At 53.9% G+C, this 16,172-nt stretch overlaps 7 protein-coding genes across 7 annotated transcripts; 3 read left to right on the forward strand and 4 right to left on the reverse strand.

Moving 5' to 3' along the window:
* Positions 1-1,997: 1,997 nt before the first annotated feature.
* Positions 1,998-3,141, forward strand: SODALDRAFT_296667 (D-arabinitol 2-dehydrogenase; the record flags this gene model as incomplete). The annotated part of the gene is made up of 2 exons (XM_028608806.1): positions 1,998-2,175; positions 2,266-3,141. The coding sequence occupies 2 exons, from the start codon at positions 1,998-2,000 to the stop codon at positions 2,967-2,969; spliced, it is 882 nt and encodes a 293-aa protein (XP_028465935.1). The 3' UTR covers positions 2,970-3,141.
* Positions 3,142-3,392: 251 nt separating this feature from the next.
* On the reverse strand, positions 3,393-4,975 carry SODALDRAFT_324555 (acid protease; the record flags this gene model as incomplete). The annotated part of the gene is made up of 7 exons (XM_028609897.1): positions 3,393-3,400; positions 3,438-3,838; positions 3,900-3,996; positions 4,064-4,279; positions 4,364-4,627; positions 4,735-4,748; positions 4,800-4,975. The coding sequence occupies 7 exons, from the start codon at positions 4,973-4,975 to the stop codon at positions 3,393-3,395; spliced, it is 1,176 nt and encodes a 391-aa protein (XP_028465936.1).
* Positions 4,976-5,762: 787 nt separating this feature from the next.
* Positions 5,763-7,217, reverse strand: SODALDRAFT_278580 (hypothetical protein; the record flags this gene model as incomplete). The annotated part of the gene is made up of 3 exons (XM_028608121.1): positions 5,763-5,961; positions 6,086-6,485; positions 6,557-7,217. The coding sequence occupies 3 exons, from the start codon at positions 7,215-7,217 to the stop codon at positions 5,763-5,765; spliced, it is 1,260 nt and encodes a 419-aa protein (XP_028465937.1).
* Positions 7,218-8,338: 1,121 nt separating this feature from the next.
* SODALDRAFT_182460 (hypothetical protein) lies at positions 8,339-9,241 on the forward strand. Its single transcript, XM_028607066.1, has one exon. It carries the CDS (start codon positions 8,448-8,450, stop codon positions 8,907-8,909), a length of 462 nt encoding a protein of 153 aa, XP_028465938.1. The 5' UTR covers positions 8,339-8,447; the 3' UTR covers positions 8,910-9,241.
* Positions 9,242-9,286: 45 nt separating this feature from the next.
* Positions 9,287-9,782, reverse strand: SODALDRAFT_360468 (hypothetical protein; the record flags this gene model as incomplete). Its single annotated transcript, XM_028614267.1, has 4 exons — positions 9,287-9,324; positions 9,392-9,494; positions 9,582-9,620; positions 9,717-9,782. 4 exons carry the CDS (start codon positions 9,780-9,782, stop codon positions 9,287-9,289), a joined length of 246 nt encoding a protein of 81 aa, XP_028465939.1.
* Positions 9,783-10,040: 258 nt separating this feature from the next.
* SODALDRAFT_333903 (hypothetical protein) lies at positions 10,041-12,828 on the forward strand. Its single transcript, XM_028612090.1, has 5 exons — positions 10,041-11,431; positions 11,498-11,715; positions 11,774-11,976; positions 12,046-12,440; positions 12,518-12,828. The coding sequence occupies exons 1-5, from the start codon at positions 10,343-10,345 to the stop codon at positions 12,710-12,712; spliced, it is 2,100 nt and encodes a 699-aa protein (XP_028465940.1). The 5' UTR covers positions 10,041-10,342; the 3' UTR covers positions 12,713-12,828.
* A 274-nt stretch (positions 12,829-13,102) lies between these two features.
* Positions 13,103-15,964, reverse strand: SODALDRAFT_360470 (hypothetical protein; the record flags this gene model as incomplete). Its single annotated transcript, XM_028614268.1, has 9 exons — positions 13,103-13,443; positions 13,505-13,558; positions 13,612-13,713; positions 13,875-13,911; positions 14,002-14,063; positions 14,207-14,304; positions 14,379-15,698; positions 15,745-15,829; positions 15,937-15,964. 9 exons carry the CDS (start codon positions 15,962-15,964, stop codon positions 13,103-13,105), a joined length of 2,127 nt encoding a protein of 708 aa, XP_028465941.1.
* Between the last annotated feature and the right edge of the window lie 208 nt (positions 15,965-16,172).

Raw genomic sequence — 16,172 nt, forward strand, 5'->3', positions numbered from 1 at the left:
CACTGTCCAGGACCCCCCCCTACCCGGGTAGGTAAGGTACCTAGGTAGTACGGAGCTCAAAACGGCATTTCACTTTTGCATTGGGCATCACATCGTATTTAGGGATGACCCAAAAAAGATCATTCTTCCGTAATAAGAAGGATGCGATGCGGGTTCCATTTTCCCCATGATGGCGTTGATGGCATTTTTCTCCCGCTGCAGGGCCAAGACTCATGCCGTACATATGCTGAAAGTTCCGTTCTGCGACAGAAAGTGAAAGAGAAGAGAAAGCCCGTCTTCGGTATTTTTCTTGGTGTTTTCTTGGTATTTTCTTGGTATATGTAGATCACTTGGATCGAGACGAGTCGCCATACATACGGAAGAAATACGTTGCGATGACGGATGGACGGGTGATACTGGAGAAGAAAGTAATTAAGGGGTTGACGGGTTGAGATCCATGGACCAGTACCTTATCCGTACTCCGCACATGACGTTCAAGGTATCGCAGCCAGGTACCCGCAACTCTACACTACTCCGAGTTGCCAGAAATTGTTCTTACAAAATTACACACCGGCAGTGGTGTACAGCCTAGGTAAGGTAAGCTAATGTCAGGAAAGGTAGGTATGGAGGTATCCCTACCTTACTTCAAAGCTTCAAACTGAACTCCCGCTCCGCATATCTACCTTACGAAGTAAGGTACTTCGTACATCGTCCCCCCCCACCCCCACTAACCCCCGACAACGGTAAAATGACGTCACAATGCTTCCTTCCAACATCAACCACCGGGTGTCAACATTGCACGAATATCTTAGTTGTTTGAAGTCATCGATTCACCTCGGAGCAATTCCGAACCCCGCTTTCGAAAGAATCATGCCCGACAGTTTCAGCATTATGGTATGAACATCCCACTCAACGCGATGCCATGATCGTGGTATCCAGTATACATACCGATAACGACATAATAGGCTTCTAAAGCCTTCTGTCGTCAGCCATCCGATGTCGAGTTGTTGACCCGCTGTGGCTTTCTCTCGAGTCCAGGGCCAGGGGCTCGAAGGGAATGAATCCGAATGATATCGAGTGGCAGACGGGAAGGGCATCCATTCCATCGAGTCCTTCGTCTCAATGGTACCTTGAAAGCAGTGTATAGCTGCCTTCAGACCGGTAGGTTTTATTCGGTGAACTTATTCGTTGTGCGGCGTGCGGCGGTCGGTGGTCGGCATGTTGGGCAGGCCAAGACAAGACAAGATCCCTTGTCGAACCAAGCTGTTAGCAACTCAAACTACACGTGTATACGTACATAAACAAGAAGAGCCAAGTAAGTGCATGGCTCCGCAGGCTCGGGACTAACATGAACAAGGAGGAAGGGATCTACATCGAGAGTGGCGGCTCTCCCCTTTTGTGAGGTCACAACTTTCGAAAACAGCGGAATCTCGATCCTTGAGACCGGTCCAAAACCTCCGTCCTCATCCGGGTCCATCTAATCCCAGACAACGTCCAGTCCGCTTCTTTCAACAGGTCTGTTGCCCACTCAATAGCCACCGTCTCCATGGCTGGGATCGTCGTTGTGGCTGGGACCCCAGGTTTCGCGTAAAACGTACGTCAAGTGACGCACGAAGCCGAAATGTCTGCTGCAGCAGTGCAGTCCTCCCATGCATGATGCCTCTGATAGTGTAGATATTCTCCAGAAGCGGGCAATATTAAAGACCTGTACAGCCCGTCCTAATCCTGTCCGCTGTCGCAAACGCTTTGTTCCTCTGATATACCTAACAAATCTTTTTCCCACTTTTCCCCCTTATATCTATCTTTCCTACTACCTCCCTCCCCCACTACACATCATGTCTTTCGCATCATCCACGGCGCCAGCAAGAATCATGCTCTCTTCGGTACCTCGACACCGCGCCTGCGCAGCAGCTCTTCGGGCTCGGATTGCCCGGCCATCTCCCGTCGCCGTCTCCATGCCAATCGCGTCGCGGAAAAGCAACTTCCACGTTTCTGCATCGCAACAAAACGCAAAATCCATGAACCCGGAGCCCCGAGAGAACCCTGCGACAGAGCTCAAACCCCCGTCAGATTTCGAAGTTGGGCAAAAAAGGTTTGCCGATTTCGACATCAAGGATCGCGTCTTCATCATCACCGGTGGTAGTCAGGGCCTTGGCCTGTCGATGGCCGAGGCAGTGGCAGAGGCTGGCGGGAAGGGTACGTTTTATATGGAACCTTTAAAAAAAATAAAAAATAAAGATTCGGGGCAAAAAAAAAGCAAAGGGCAGAAGACTGACATGGAAATAGTGTATTGCTTCGATATCTTTCCTGAGCCCAACGGCGAGTGGGAAGCGGCCCAAAAACGCGTCGCCGAGCTTTCAGAGAATACGGGGTCCCTCATTTACCGACAGCAAGATGTAAGAGATGTGGAAGGCCTCGGTAAGCAGATCACCGAGATCGCCGAGGAGAACGGCCGACTCGACGGCGTCGTCGCCGCCGCCGGCATCCAGCAGATCACCCCGGCCACCCAGTACAAGCCCGAGGACGTCTCCCGCATGATGGACATCAACTTCCAGGGCGTCCTCATGACCGCCACCTCGGCCGCGCGCCAGATGTTCCGCTACAAGTGCCGCGGCAGCATGGTCTTCATCGCCAGCATCTCCGGAACCGTCGCCAACAAGGGCCTCATCTCCCCCGTCTACAACTCTTCCAAGGCTGCCGTCCAGCAGCTCTCCCGCAACCTTGCCATGGAGTGGAGCCCCATCCGCCCCGACGGCACCGGCGGGATCCGCGTCAACTGCATCAGCCCCGGCCACATCCTGACGCCCATGGTGCGGAAGAACTTCGACGAGGTCCCCGGCCTGCGTCAGAAGTGGGAGGGCGAGAACATGATGGGCCGCATTGCCGAGACCCACGAGTTCAAGGGGGCTGCGCTGTTCCTGCTCAGCAATGCTAGCAGCTTCATGACTGGTAGCAATATCATCATGGATGGTGGACATACTGCCTGGTAAATTTTGGCACTGGAGGAAAGAAAGCAAAAGAAAGCCGAATGGACATGTCACATAATATGCCACGAAATAGGGGAACGGTCAGATGGGGGGAAGCATGGCGCAGGCGCTCTGTCGGAGCATTTCATTTTGTCTTCATGTTTTCTATGGCACAGGGACGGTCCCGACTCCCGACCTGTAATAAATACCAATTATGAATAACTTGATCTTACTCCTAACATTGTGAAAGTACGGTTAAGTACCTCAAACGCCCTCTCGTATCTGGCCTTTGATAGGCACCAGACCTCAGGGCGAAGCACATATGCCCGTAGGAGGCAATGATTGTGAGTTCCACGCCCGGATGGCCGAACCACAGGTTACGTACTGCGCGAGGTATATTCCCATATTGTCTGTATCGAAGACCACTATCATTTGTAAGCCTAAGAATCATAAGGCTGTCCGGAAGATGTGTTATAACTTATCACAACATACCTGTCGCAGAGCGCAAGAATGTCTCTCCCAACCTGGCATATCCCGTGCTGCGCGATCTTGTGATGCCCAGGACGCAATAACCAGGTCCATCCTCGGTGAACCTATTAGGCTGAAGGACGAGCTCGCCGTAAGGGACGTCAATATACACGCCGTCCCCGAAACCGAACCTGACATGGGCCACGATGTTGGCATATTGGCATGGGACCGAGTAAAGGTTATCCCCGGCTAACTCGGCTTCGGGAAAGAACTCTAGGAGGCGGTGAAAAGGGGCATCTGGGAGTTCCGTGAATGTCGACGTCGTGTCTAAGCAAGCACCGAACACATCTTCGGGGCCGGTCAAGGTCAAAGACTGTGACTTGGACGTTGTGAGAAACAGGATGGTATTAAGCTCAACGCAGTACCTAAGAGGAATATTGTGTAAATATCCATCGTAGACGAGTAGCTGAAATTGGGAAAACTTACGAGAGGCCGAAAGCTGTTTCCCAGATGCTCGACAGTGGTAGCCTGTGTAACTCCCCGTGATTCTTTCGAATGTCAACACCGCCAAAGACAAGTTCCCCTTTGCTGTGTTAGCCACATCACTTTTGTACCTCCTGTTCGTTTAGGCGACGAGAAGCAGTACTGACCCTCTCCTATAGCGCCTTCGTTTTGAGTCATAGCTGCGCCGATGGACAAGCTGAAGGTAAGGTTCTGGATGTCCCCCGAAGACAACAGTCCACCAAGGACGCCATCGTGTCTGCCTCGCCCGCGCGGTATGGAGAGACCCAACTCGAGACTGCCCACCGAGAGATCATCTCCTGGTTTCTGGTTTAGTCCGAACTGGGCCTTCTGGATACGATGACCTATGGATTCTGTTAACCAGCAGTCGTTCTCTGTTTCGAGGGCTCCAGGCTCCAGGATCCTGTCAGCAACCTGGAAGGACGCACCATCAATCCAGACGTCATCCTCGAATGCCCACAGCCGGAGGAACATCTCACGCTCTGCCGTCAGGAAGGCGGTTGAAACATTCCGCGACGTCGAGGATCCGTGGGGGTTGTACAGTCCCGCCTGTGTATCGCTGCAGTCTTTCCCCGTGTAGTTGCGCCCGGAGTAGTACTCCTCGTAGAACGTGCAAAGGGGTGTGGTCCAGAGGTTGTTGGAACTCAGTCCGATGGGAAGCCAGAGCGGTTGTCTGGGCGTCCCGATCTCGACTGCCGCGTTACCGCGTATTAGACAACGTCATCAGAAAGACTTGACGTTTTTGGGTCTGAGAGTCTCCTGAATGGATGGGAAGAGAAGGGGATAGAGACATGCGTACCTGCAGCCTCGTAACTGTAGGCCCATAAGAATGGAGACACTGCGATTACACTGGCAGGTACTGACCCAGGGGGCTTGCATGACGCAGAGCTTCTCTTCCTGAATTTGTCGTCGGACAGGACCCTGCTACGGAGCGGGAGCTTTATTACACCTTCGGGGACGGTGGACTCGCGCTCAACCGCAGACCCCAAAGTGCAACAGACGCTTAACGTCACCGCCAGGAGAAGGGTAAGGTACTGCATGATGACTGGTCTCGTACATAGAGCTCAGTCGTTGGCAGAGGCGAATTTCCGTACTGATACTCTGTAATAAGATATCTGTCCGCGAATTTGCCTGTTGAGAACTTTGAGGGACCAGCAACAAATTTTATATCGCACGACTGCACCAAGAACTTGTTTATGTACATCAATGCAAATCAACCCTGATCTTCGTACATCTACTTAACTTCAGTGCCCAGATTCGTTTCTGACAAATGTGGGTTGGCTGCAGACTGCCTTATCTGGCCGTGGATGGACAGGAATCGAGAGCAAACATAAGCGACTGGAGTATCCCGCCGAGATTTTCGTGTTACTTGGCTGCCACAAGGACGAGCTGGCATCCAAGGTTCCGGCCGCTGGGTATGACCAGCCCGCAAGATAGATGTCGCTTCAACGACTGGCATGTAGCCGCCCCTGTGACACCCGGCCTGGAATTTGGAGACTTCATGTTCTTTGTGTGTCCAGGCATCTGCATTCACATGCCGTTTCAGGGGCACTCAAGCAACACACGTGCAACGTCCACAATACCAGACGTCTTATCGTTGGTCATGCCTAATTCAAGAACAGTAAAATCAGTACACTCTAGATATTAGTACATCCCAATATATCAAACTATCTAACAAGTCATCAGAGAACATTCAAAATAACTGCGAGTCATAACTCGTAACCCAATGCAGAGAACGTCGACGGTAGCCAGGACATGAAAGAAGAACCGGTCATAAGATGTACCCCCCTAATCCGACCAGATCACACACACACAGATCGTCCAAATTTAGCCACCCGCCACGACGTTCTCGACAATGCTGTAGCACTCGGCTGGATCCTCGAAGACATGCCATGCGTCGCGTGGGACGCCCTGGAAGGCATCTTCAAAGCGTTTGTCGTCGTTCTTAGACTGGATGCCGATGGAGTCGATGTCCGTCGCCTTGCGGATGAGGATGAGTTTGACCCAACCTTTGAATTGGTTGTAGCTATTTCCCAGAGTCAGCTGACTCCATGTCTTATCGAAGTTGAGGGCAAGAGCCGGAAGCGGTAATTGAGATTTGGGAACGAAAAGAAATAATGGGATCGTGATTCAGACGAAGAGAGACTCACATTTCACCGTAGGCCTCCGGGTCAGATTGCGTCGAGTCCCCGACAAGAATCATCTTGCGCTTGGGGAACCAGCGGTGAACCTTTTGGATGCGATCCGTCTTGTACTCCTCCGTCCCGAGTGTCAGTGCCGTCAGCAGTCCCGCCACAGTGCGCCAGCTCTGGTCCCGCAGGATGAGGGTGCCTGGTGGGAACCACTGCTGGCAGAACCCCCTCAGGAAAGGGTACAAGTTATAGGGCGAGGCAGAGAGGTAGAACCAAGGCGTCGTGGTCGGAACCATGGAAGAAATGTACTTGTACAGCTCCGGCATGCCAGGTATGGGGGTGGGAGGATCCACGAAGGTCTTCACGAGAATGCTGAGGGGGTTTCCGGTCTGCGTGATCTTGATAGTGTCGTCAATGTCTGCGAAGGGCAATGTTAGTCGTCCGTAATACGCGGCTCTCATCAAGTTACCAATCTCGGGGACCTCGCACCTGACAAAACGGCCCATCCTTCTGGCTCGGCGAAATAAGTCCTCATTTCCAGCATGCCCTGCGTACCCTTCGGCACGATGGCTTGGGAGGTCACAAAGGCACCGTTCGCGCCCTCCAGACAAGCGCGATTATCAGTGCTGATGCCGTTGGGGCCAGTCGGGCCTAGGCGGAATTGCTTATCGACGTGGGCCACCTGCGTGTAGCGCGCGGGCCTGACATCCCTTAAAAAAGGCAGCAAGCGCTCCTTGATGGTCTCGCGCTCGGAGGCGTCGTCGGCGATGCCCAGCTTCTCGGCGATGGCGGCTACCATCTCAAACAGCTTGCGGTCGAGGTCGCCGGGCGTCTTCTCGAACACGGCCGCGACGAACTCGGCCTCCCAGCCGCCGCCTGGCTTTGTCGAGCGGTAGGCGGTGTTGTCGAACAGCCATACTACGTCGTCCTGGGTGATGGGGCGGCCCATGGGGTTGCGGCTTCCGAGGTAGGAGGTTAATCTGTCCATGGCGGAAGACGTTGGCAGGACAGAGGCCGTGTTAATTTGGTTACGAGGGTCGGAGAATTGCGATTCCATCTCGTCGAACTTGCGTTCCGTGCGGGTGCGCTGCTGTAGGTCGTCGGCGGACCTCGCCCTCTCGGAGGGGGTTTTAGTGCTTCGGAAGCTCATGTTGGGTGACTAAGAATTCGGTGTCTGTAGGTCGAGGGCAAAGACTTGAGGCACGAGATGCGTCCGTCAAGGCTCGAGGTTCGTGGATGATAGGGTCACTTCCTAGACAGTGATTCTCCCAGACTCGATAAAGGTGTGGACCGTGTGGGCAAGAGTAGGTGTTAAGGAAATGGGGACCGAGAAGGGTGGTGATGTACGAAAGTAAGGTAGGAAAAAAAAGCATAAGGCTTTGTTTGACCTCCTAGCAGCGACCGTGACCACTGACCAGCAACTTGATAGCCCGGTGACGGAGCGTCAGGGGCTCAGGTGTCGCTATTTGCCGCCATCGCATCGTGCATGGTTCTGAAATGAGGCATGCCACTAGCCTATGGCCCTGTGCCACCCTCTGCACGGAAATTGCCTGGGTTGGGAAAGGAGACGAACATGCTGTTGAACGAAGCTGGGAATAGAATAGGAGAAACCCAATGAGACGGAGGACTCGACCATGGTCATGCGGGCTGGGAATGATCAACGCGCGTAGTGAGTTGTAGTGTAGTGTACTTGGTGATGGATCATGGCCCTGTGACCACTGACAACAGATCATTTGGATCGTCGCCTCTGATGACGTCGGTGGACATTTGTTAGGGTTCCCCAAGTGCAACGTCACGTGCGCGATTTGTACCCAGCATCGAGACCTCGAGGCACATATTACCTACGTGTACGGAGTAAGGTACTTATGAATTGTGGCTGTGCACTGCTTTGTCTTTGAGGCGTCGGGACCACGTTACTTACCGGTGCCGTGCCACGCGTCCACCGCAACTTCGCTGCCGCTTTTTTCTTTCTTTTTTCGCTCACCGGCCGATTCACCCAGACAGGACTCTCTCTGCGTTCATCTCTGCTCCTGACCAGCCCCATCGGCATTTGGCATTTGAGAGAACTGACCTGTGACTGGGTACCAGCGCCTTCATTCCCACTTCTGAACCACTCCCGAATTCCATCTTGGGGGGCGGCATCCTCTGGACCAGAGTATTGAGGCTAAGAATGCCATAACCTTCAACCAACAAGACCAGCGGCCGACACAATCTAGGTCTTCCACTTTCTCATCTTTGGTTCCGTCCCCCGTTCTTGTATACACTCTGGCATTGCGTCTCATATATACCACTTTGTTTCTTCGATGCTCTTGTCATCGCGCCGCCTGCTCTCGTTTCCACCCAGCGCCTCGTTCGATTCCTTCCAAGCACCACCATCATCATGAGCGCTTCGAATATGTCCCAATTGTGCACCAACAACAACGCCGACTCTACCGGGGAATTACCCACCAATGAATGGACGATATGGTCGGGCTGCGGCGTCCCCACTTACACCGACACCGCCCCCTACCTGCAAAGCTGCTGTGAAGCCCTCGACGGCTACGTCTTCTCCTACCAGGACGTGTTCCCCCTCCTCGTTGATTCTGACGCTATCTCAGACTGCTGGGCCAACTGCATGGTCAACATCTCCGGCACGTATTGGGCCGACTCGATGAACATTACAGAATGCCTCATCGCCAACGACGAACAGTACAACAACGAGAACGCCGCGGCCCGTTGTGCCGGACCGGCCATGCGGACTCCGAGGAATCTCGCCACCCGGCAAACCCATCCAGGTGGCTTGATGGGGTGGAGTGTTGGCATCGTGGCCCTCGCTGCTTGCCTCCTGACCGTGCCTTTGTAGCTGTCTTGGCTCTGCGGACGTTTGGGAACTTGGCAGGAGATAGGACGAGGAAGAGGAAGAGGATGCACACCATGTCAACGAGCCGGGTTCTGGCCGAAGCTTTATGGGGTGCTGGGCTACTTGCTCCCGGCTAGGGCTCTCTGGGCTGTCCTTTCCGACTACCAAGGCTCTTGTTTCTAGCATCCGATCAGTGTGCAGGGACACAAGGCCGGCCCTTCATATACCATTATCAGGCCGTTCATCTTTCCGAGTCGGTTGTCAGCGCAGTATCGAATCATATTCATACTTTGGCCTTACTTTGGCCCAAGATGGTGCAATGAGATCTCGATCTCAATAGCAATCATTCTTAACGACTCGCGATCAAATCCTCCGAACGATTAATGGAGCATGGGAATTGTTTCCGCCCCTTGAGAAACTGGAGAAGTCCTGGTTGTCATACGAGTGCTGGATAATTGTAATTCAGCTTTCTATGTCGAGGTCACCGAGGGCAATACGGACACGATGATTCCGCGTGGCTCCACGGAGGGCGAGCAGCTGATCCTGTCGCTCAGGGTCTCGGGGGGTTGACGACGACAATCGCTGCAACTGGTAACTGCCAGAAGTAGTGCCACCAGGGAGCCAGAGTGGAGGGACTTAACGGGTGGTTGCACTAACCGCACATGGATGACTCACCCGGTCTGTCTGCGCGAAGTCGAAGTACGCATATCGTTTCTGGGTTGCAATGTATTAGCCATATATCTCGAGACTTTCGTTCCTCCGGTTTCCCCAGGAAAAAGGCGTGGCTCGAGACGGTTCGTGATTTGGAACGCCTTCCATCTTGGGTTCCTTGCAAAGCCAATGATCCAGAAGCGTCAAGATGAGAATCATTCCCATAGCTTCTTTACGTTTTCCTGTCCCATTGTGTTGTGTTAAACAGGATACCTAGACACGTAACTTGTAAGTGACTTCCTTCGACCCACCCGAGTGGTGGACGATGGTACAGGTACATAGGTCTCTCGAGTACGCGGTATAAGCTGAAAACGTCGACGCGTTACCCAAACGGAACAAGTATTCATAAGTTCTCTGTCCTAGTACGAAAGAAGGTTATGAGACGTCCACAGTGACATAATTGTTACTTCGTACATATGTATTCAGATCGTTTACGAAACATTCGACGCGTACGTTGTCCTTCCTATTACCGGGCCGATTGACGTCATGGATAGCTTTCTCCAAGAAGCTACCGCTGCGAGTCGACGTAGGGGGAGGCCCCGGGCCCCGGGGGGGCTCCAAGCTCGAAGCTTGATGAAAGAGAACAAAATGTCGAAGACCCCGAATATTGTCGACCAGAGCGTTACGTTACCAAGTAACCTACACAGATGCTATTACGAACTGCTACACTTAGCTTGGACTTACGCCAGAGGAAGTCATAGTTTCGAGACTCCAGAGTCGAGACGATGGATCCAGCCAGTGCAGCCACGCAGCCAAGGCCCCCAGGACCACCGCCGCAGCCGCCGCAGCCGCTCGAGATAGGCCAGGAGGGTCCTGCTGTCCCTTACGATGAAGCGCGACCGCGGGGAGAGGAGCCAGCGTTGGCCCCCGGCGAGAAGCCCGAGGTCGTCGATGCCGTCGATGCCGACAATCCCACGGGTAGCCACGAACTCGCCGACAAGTCCGCCGCCGAGAAACCCGTAGAAGAGAAGGGCTACGCCGAGATAGAACACGGCGACACGGAGGTCAAGAACCTGGGATGGAATAGCGAGAGCCCAGACATGGTCGCCAGCCCGCTAGTCGGCGGTCTCACCAACGAAGATCTCTGGGCCCTGATCCGCCGCTTCGACAAGCAGATCTTCCACGTCAAGTCCATTCCGGATCCTCCACTTGGAGGCCTTGACCTCAACATTGCCGACGAGGAGGAGTTCTCCCCGGACAAGCTGCGAGCTCACATCGAACGCCTCTACATGCATGTCATCGTTGGGGCTTTCGGCTTCTGGAAGCACATCGTCCGCCTTCGCTCTTGGCGTGAACCCCGTCGCACGTCCGCTTTCCTCGCCGTCTACGCACTTGGCTGGGCCTTGGACCTCGTCGTCCCCACGCTGCTCACCTTCCTCGTCGTACTCATCGTGTATCCGCCCAGCCGAGCGTACTGCTTCCCGCCGGCCCCGCCGTCCGTCGTCGACCCGTCCACCGGAGGTGTGAAGAAACCCGCGTCTGGCGTGCTGGCTTCGGCCAATTCCGTTACCGGTGCCCCCGAAAAGCACTCGGGCGAGGCGGTCGAGCAAGAGGCGCACAGCTTCGTGTCGTCCATCTCGTCACTCGTCGTCAGCACCGCTGCCGGGAAACACCCGCAAGGCGACCCCCCTTCCGACCCGGGCCCAGGTGCCTCTGCCTCTGCCCCCGATCCGGCCGATGCTTCCATGGATCTCGTGGATGCCAAGGACAAGGCGGCCGGGGAGGAGCCAGGTACGCACCATGATAAGACGAAGAAACCCGTTTCGGAGACCATTTGGATCAAGGCCAGGCCTGGTATGCGCATGATGGCGGATGTGAGTGATGATATCTTCACGACAAGAAAAACGCCCATAGCTACTGACACGGGACTGGACTGTTAGTTCGTCGATACGTACGAGAGGTTTGGGAACGCCCTGAGCCCAACAACACCGTTTCCGCAGAACGAATCGAGACTGAAGCTTGCCGGTGTTTTCGTACCGCTGATCTTGGCGTCTCTGATCCTGTCGCCGTACACGGTTTGGAAAGCCAATGGCTTTTCCACGGGGTTCGTCTTTTTCGGCGACCCCCTCATTCAGCGAGGCTTGGCCTTCATCAACCGGTAGGCGTTCCCCATGACCAAAAATGAAGGCTCTTGGCCGTGTACTGATATCAAGCAGGAGGTTCCCTCACTGGCAGGAGTATCTCGAACTCCGCAACACGGTTCTCAAGGGAGTTCCCACGAATGCCCAACTTACCATCACATTATTGCGCATGGGAGAGCGTAACAAAGCGCCCATCCCGCCACCTCCAGCATCCAATGCCCCGCCTTCAATTGAAGAAGTTGACATCAAAGGCAAGGAGGAGACCATGCAAAATCTAGGTGAGGCATCCCGACCCCCCCAAAGGCTCAACAAATCGCGTGGCAAACGCATCTTAACTGATCCGGAAGGTGCCGACAAAGGAGAGGTCGAAGAAGCAGTTCAGCCAGATCACGACGCATTGGCACCAGCCGAGTCCGACACTCAACCGGAGAAAAAACAGACGAAAGGCCGAAAGATTATCAACTTCATCAAGGGCACCACCAAGGGCAGCATCAATACGTCACTCACCGCGAACAAAGTGCGAGCCATGGCCGGCAGCGTCCACGCCAGGGAGCGCCTGGGTGTCGTGAAGGGTCTCAGGCAGCAGGATCCGGCCAAGGGCCCCGTGCGGTTCCCGGCCCGGTACAAGGGTCGGTCAGGCCACGCGTACATCACGGCGACGGCGACGACCCCCGCGCTCAGCTGGACGGCGGAACTGGAGGATGTGAATCCTGCGTGGAGCGTGACTATTGGTGATATTGAGGTGAGTCCCTCTTCCGCGATGTCTGGACTCTGGACAACCCTTCAGGTGCAGAGATGCTGACGGGATGGTGGGTGCAGGAACTCCAGAAAGTAGGCGGCCTGGGATGGAAGTCCAAGATCGTCGTGGGGTGGGCGACCAATCGGGAGATTGCCGACGGGTTGATTATCAGGGATAAGATGGGTGGTGAACGACATCTCACTGCGATTTTGACGAGGGATCAGCTGTTCAACCGGTTGGTGGCGATCGGATCGCAGATGTGGGAGGCATGGTGAGCAAAGGAAACAGTTATGGAGTCCGCGATTCTTCAGCCCTATTCAAGGTTTCAAGCGGTTGTGCTAGGGAGCATGTTAAGCCCTTCAATTCAATACTGATATGCCTGACCTCTCCACTATCCTGACTGGCAACATGAAAGCTACTCCATCTTCCCCATGTCGTGGTCAGACTCTGCAAAGAGAACGAGCCATATATCTCCGAAACAAGATGCTGCCACGCCCACCATCTTCAGACGCCGCGGTATATGCTGTGGGAATCTTGTGGTCTAGCGCATTTAAAGGACCGAGGCCCACGATTCAACGAGAAGAACGATAAAGAGGTCGAATCCTGAATATCTAGCCGGTATACCCGAGACTCGACACCTGAAAGTGGCTAGGCTTTGTCCAAGGTCACTGGATGGAAGCCAGCTGTCTGCACAGTGGAAGAAGCGTGTAACTCGGACTCTGGACTGGCGGAGTGGTAGACTCCAAGGCAGATATATCCTCGACTCCGACCTCGAGGACATCGGTCGGTATCGAAGCCGAGGCGGACGCCAGGGGGTTGTGGAGGGGGGTTGTATTCTTTGTATTATCTTTTAAGTCGTCCAGATCGGCGCGGCTGACTGTAGATACCACCCGTGCGGGCCGTGCCCGACTGATGAGCTTGGAAAGAATATAGGTTGATGTTATGGCGAAAAACCACCCTGCCCACGGTGGTTCGATCGTATGCGAGAGCCTGACGATTACCTGCACTGAGGCGAATTGGATCACGAATTGGATCAGATCCAGACGATCTAAGCAGAAAAGGTTCACCATTATCGGCGGTTGTTTTGATTGTTATGGGTTGTCCGCCGAGTTGTTTGGTGTCTGTCTTGAAACCGGATGTGTTGTCTGTTTAGGGCTAGAAGAATGTTGGAAACACGGATAGATGGAGGAGGACAAAGAGGAAGCGGAGGAGAGAAGGGGGAGGAAGAGAATGAGGAAGAGGAGCAGGACGAGCAGGACGAGGAGGTTGAGGAGGTCTGAATAGGGGGAATAGGGGGAAGAGAAGAGGAAGTGATATTGAGCATACGTGGTTCATCAAGGTACGGCAGCACTCCCGTAGTACAGGGGAAACGAACGCCTATATCATCTAAGTGATGATTAACTTGGTAAAAGATATGGCTAGAGTGGCAAAGTGTACTCGGTTGTCCTGGTCCATCCGTCAATCCCATCTGGGACTACCAAAGACTATCCGAAAGTGAGCAGAACAAGACATGTCAAATAAGAATAAGGCTCGACTCGCCCTCCCTGTAAGTTCCAAACGCCACCCAAGCCCCAAGAGGTTTCTCTTCGCGAGACGCCACGCCGCCGCCATCCCATTGCCCAACCTCTGTACAAGGTTGAACTCTAAAGCGGACGGTAAATCATAGCATGCCCCGAAGCCATGTCACAGTCCGTATAGGAGTTACCTCCAAGGTGTAGGGAAACTCTCAATCCTTTCAGTGATAATCCGTAAAGTTGTTCTGCCGCCACTGCGGATGTTGACAGTTCGGCAATGTGTCTGGTACAGTGACAAGACGGAAGGTCGAGACAAGCCAAACTCGGAGAGAGAGATAGCTAGACAGCTTGTGCTGGAGCAAACCGTCAAGGGCTGAAGATGCGTCTCCAAAGTCTCATACTCCCCGTTTTCAGTTATTCATCTTACTTCCGCTCAGTGCTCGGGGAAGCCGGATAAGGATCGAATCCGTCCTCATTAGCGAACCGCCATCTCAGCTCATTCTCCAAGTTGAGCATCTGCGCAGAGTGTTTCTGTTGGAGTTTCTTCTTCTGCTCATGAAAGTCGTGTCGGGTAAGGATGAAGTCGGCAAACTGATTTCGGAGGATGTTATACTCCGTGTCCTGAAACTTGCTCAGCTCTTCCCGGGCAGCTTGGATAAAGAGCTCTTGTTTACGCTTCTCTGCATTTTGCTTTGTTTTCAGTTCGTTTTCGTTCTTCTTTAGATCGCCTCCCTTCTGCTTTAATTTGTCTTCTCTCTTCTTCAGTTCTTCTTGCATCTTCTTTTCCTCCCCTTTTTTTCCAGGGATAGATGGGTTGGCGCCCCGCATGGTTTTGTCTCGGACACTGACAAGGCTAGGAGTTAGGGAAGGAGACCTGGCGCGAACTTTGGCGGTTGACGGGGACTCAACTGCCGGCGCCTGGTATGCTTGATGCGTAGCGGTGGTAGCAGCCCGTTGTTCCCGTCGGCGCAGTACGTCTTGGCGCTGCTGCTGGAGTCTCCGACGAGAGGATTCCTCCCGTTCGGTGATGGATTCGTCGCTTTCCTCAGACTCAGTCTCGTCTGTAATCGGAATTCCATCACGGTACTTGTGACTTGAGGCGCCACCCACGCCACCATCGTGGTTGAGAGGAGCAGTGCTTTCATTTCTGGTAGAAGCGCGAGGACGATGGGACGCGGGATTGTGGTCAATATCTGTCCGCCGCCCGTTGTGAGGGGAGGGGCCATTGTCGACGCTGCCGAGACCTCGATAGTGGGGATAATCATCAGAGTCAACGTCAGCAAATGTGACACTTCGGCGCCGATCTAAACGGAGGGGGCTTCCATTGGCTTCATCTTTGTTCCGAAGTGGATAGTCAGAGTCATTGCTAGAAATGCTCTGGCGTCGATGAGGAGCTGGCTCATGGTCATAGTCGTCCAAGGGCCGGCGATCCTGGGGCCTTCCGTGCCCAGACTGCTCCCTGTCCCTGGCCAGGAGGGGAAGCCGGGGTTCCTTGCGCTCTACCGATGCCAGAACGTCACGAGCATGGTCGAGGCAAAGAACAACGACACTTGTCTCTGCAGCAGCATTATTCGTTCCGTTGCGTGGATGGGCTCCGGAGATGGCGGCACACTTGATGCAACCAGGAAGTACATCAAATCCGGGACGTGTATTTGGGGCGTTTCGCGGATGGCTTCTGTTCCTGTAGAACTCCTCGTACGTCGGGCCCGGATTGTGCATGAGTGAGTGGAGATCTGAGGCCGCCTTACTTTTAGTACGAGTTGTCAAGCTATAATGCAACTGGAATGGTGGACTTGCGCTTGGGGCACACGAAAACGTTACCAGCGTCGGGATGAGTATCAGGGGTTGTGTGGCAACCTGGAATGACGCAAATCTCGTCTGAACAGTTGTCAGAGTCAATCACACAAAGGCAAAGGCAGAACGACAGAATTGTAAACGTCCAGTTTCAAGATCATGGCGAATCAACTGCAATATGCCAAACTTACGCCTCTTGCAATACGTCTTCCCAGTCATGGTAGGCTCTGTACAAAAAGTGCCATCGGCTAGACGCGCGCGGCAAGAGTCTGGCAAATGGTGTTGGACAGTGTTAGAAAGATAGCGTCGAAGATGATGGCGCCGAGTTAATATCGAAGGATACTCACGAAGATGACAATAGGCAGAATAGACTCGCATGCCCTTCGCTGTGCGATGCGTGCGGAGATAGCGACACCCAGCCACAGGG

The sequence above is a fragment of the Sodiomyces alkalinus genome, assembly GCF_003711515.1.
Source record: "Sodiomyces alkalinus F11 unplaced genomic scaffold SODALscaffold_6, whole genome shotgun sequence".
NCBI classification, from domain to species: Eukaryota; Fungi; Ascomycota; class Sordariomycetes; order Glomerellales; family Plectosphaerellaceae; genus Sodiomyces; species Sodiomyces alkalinus.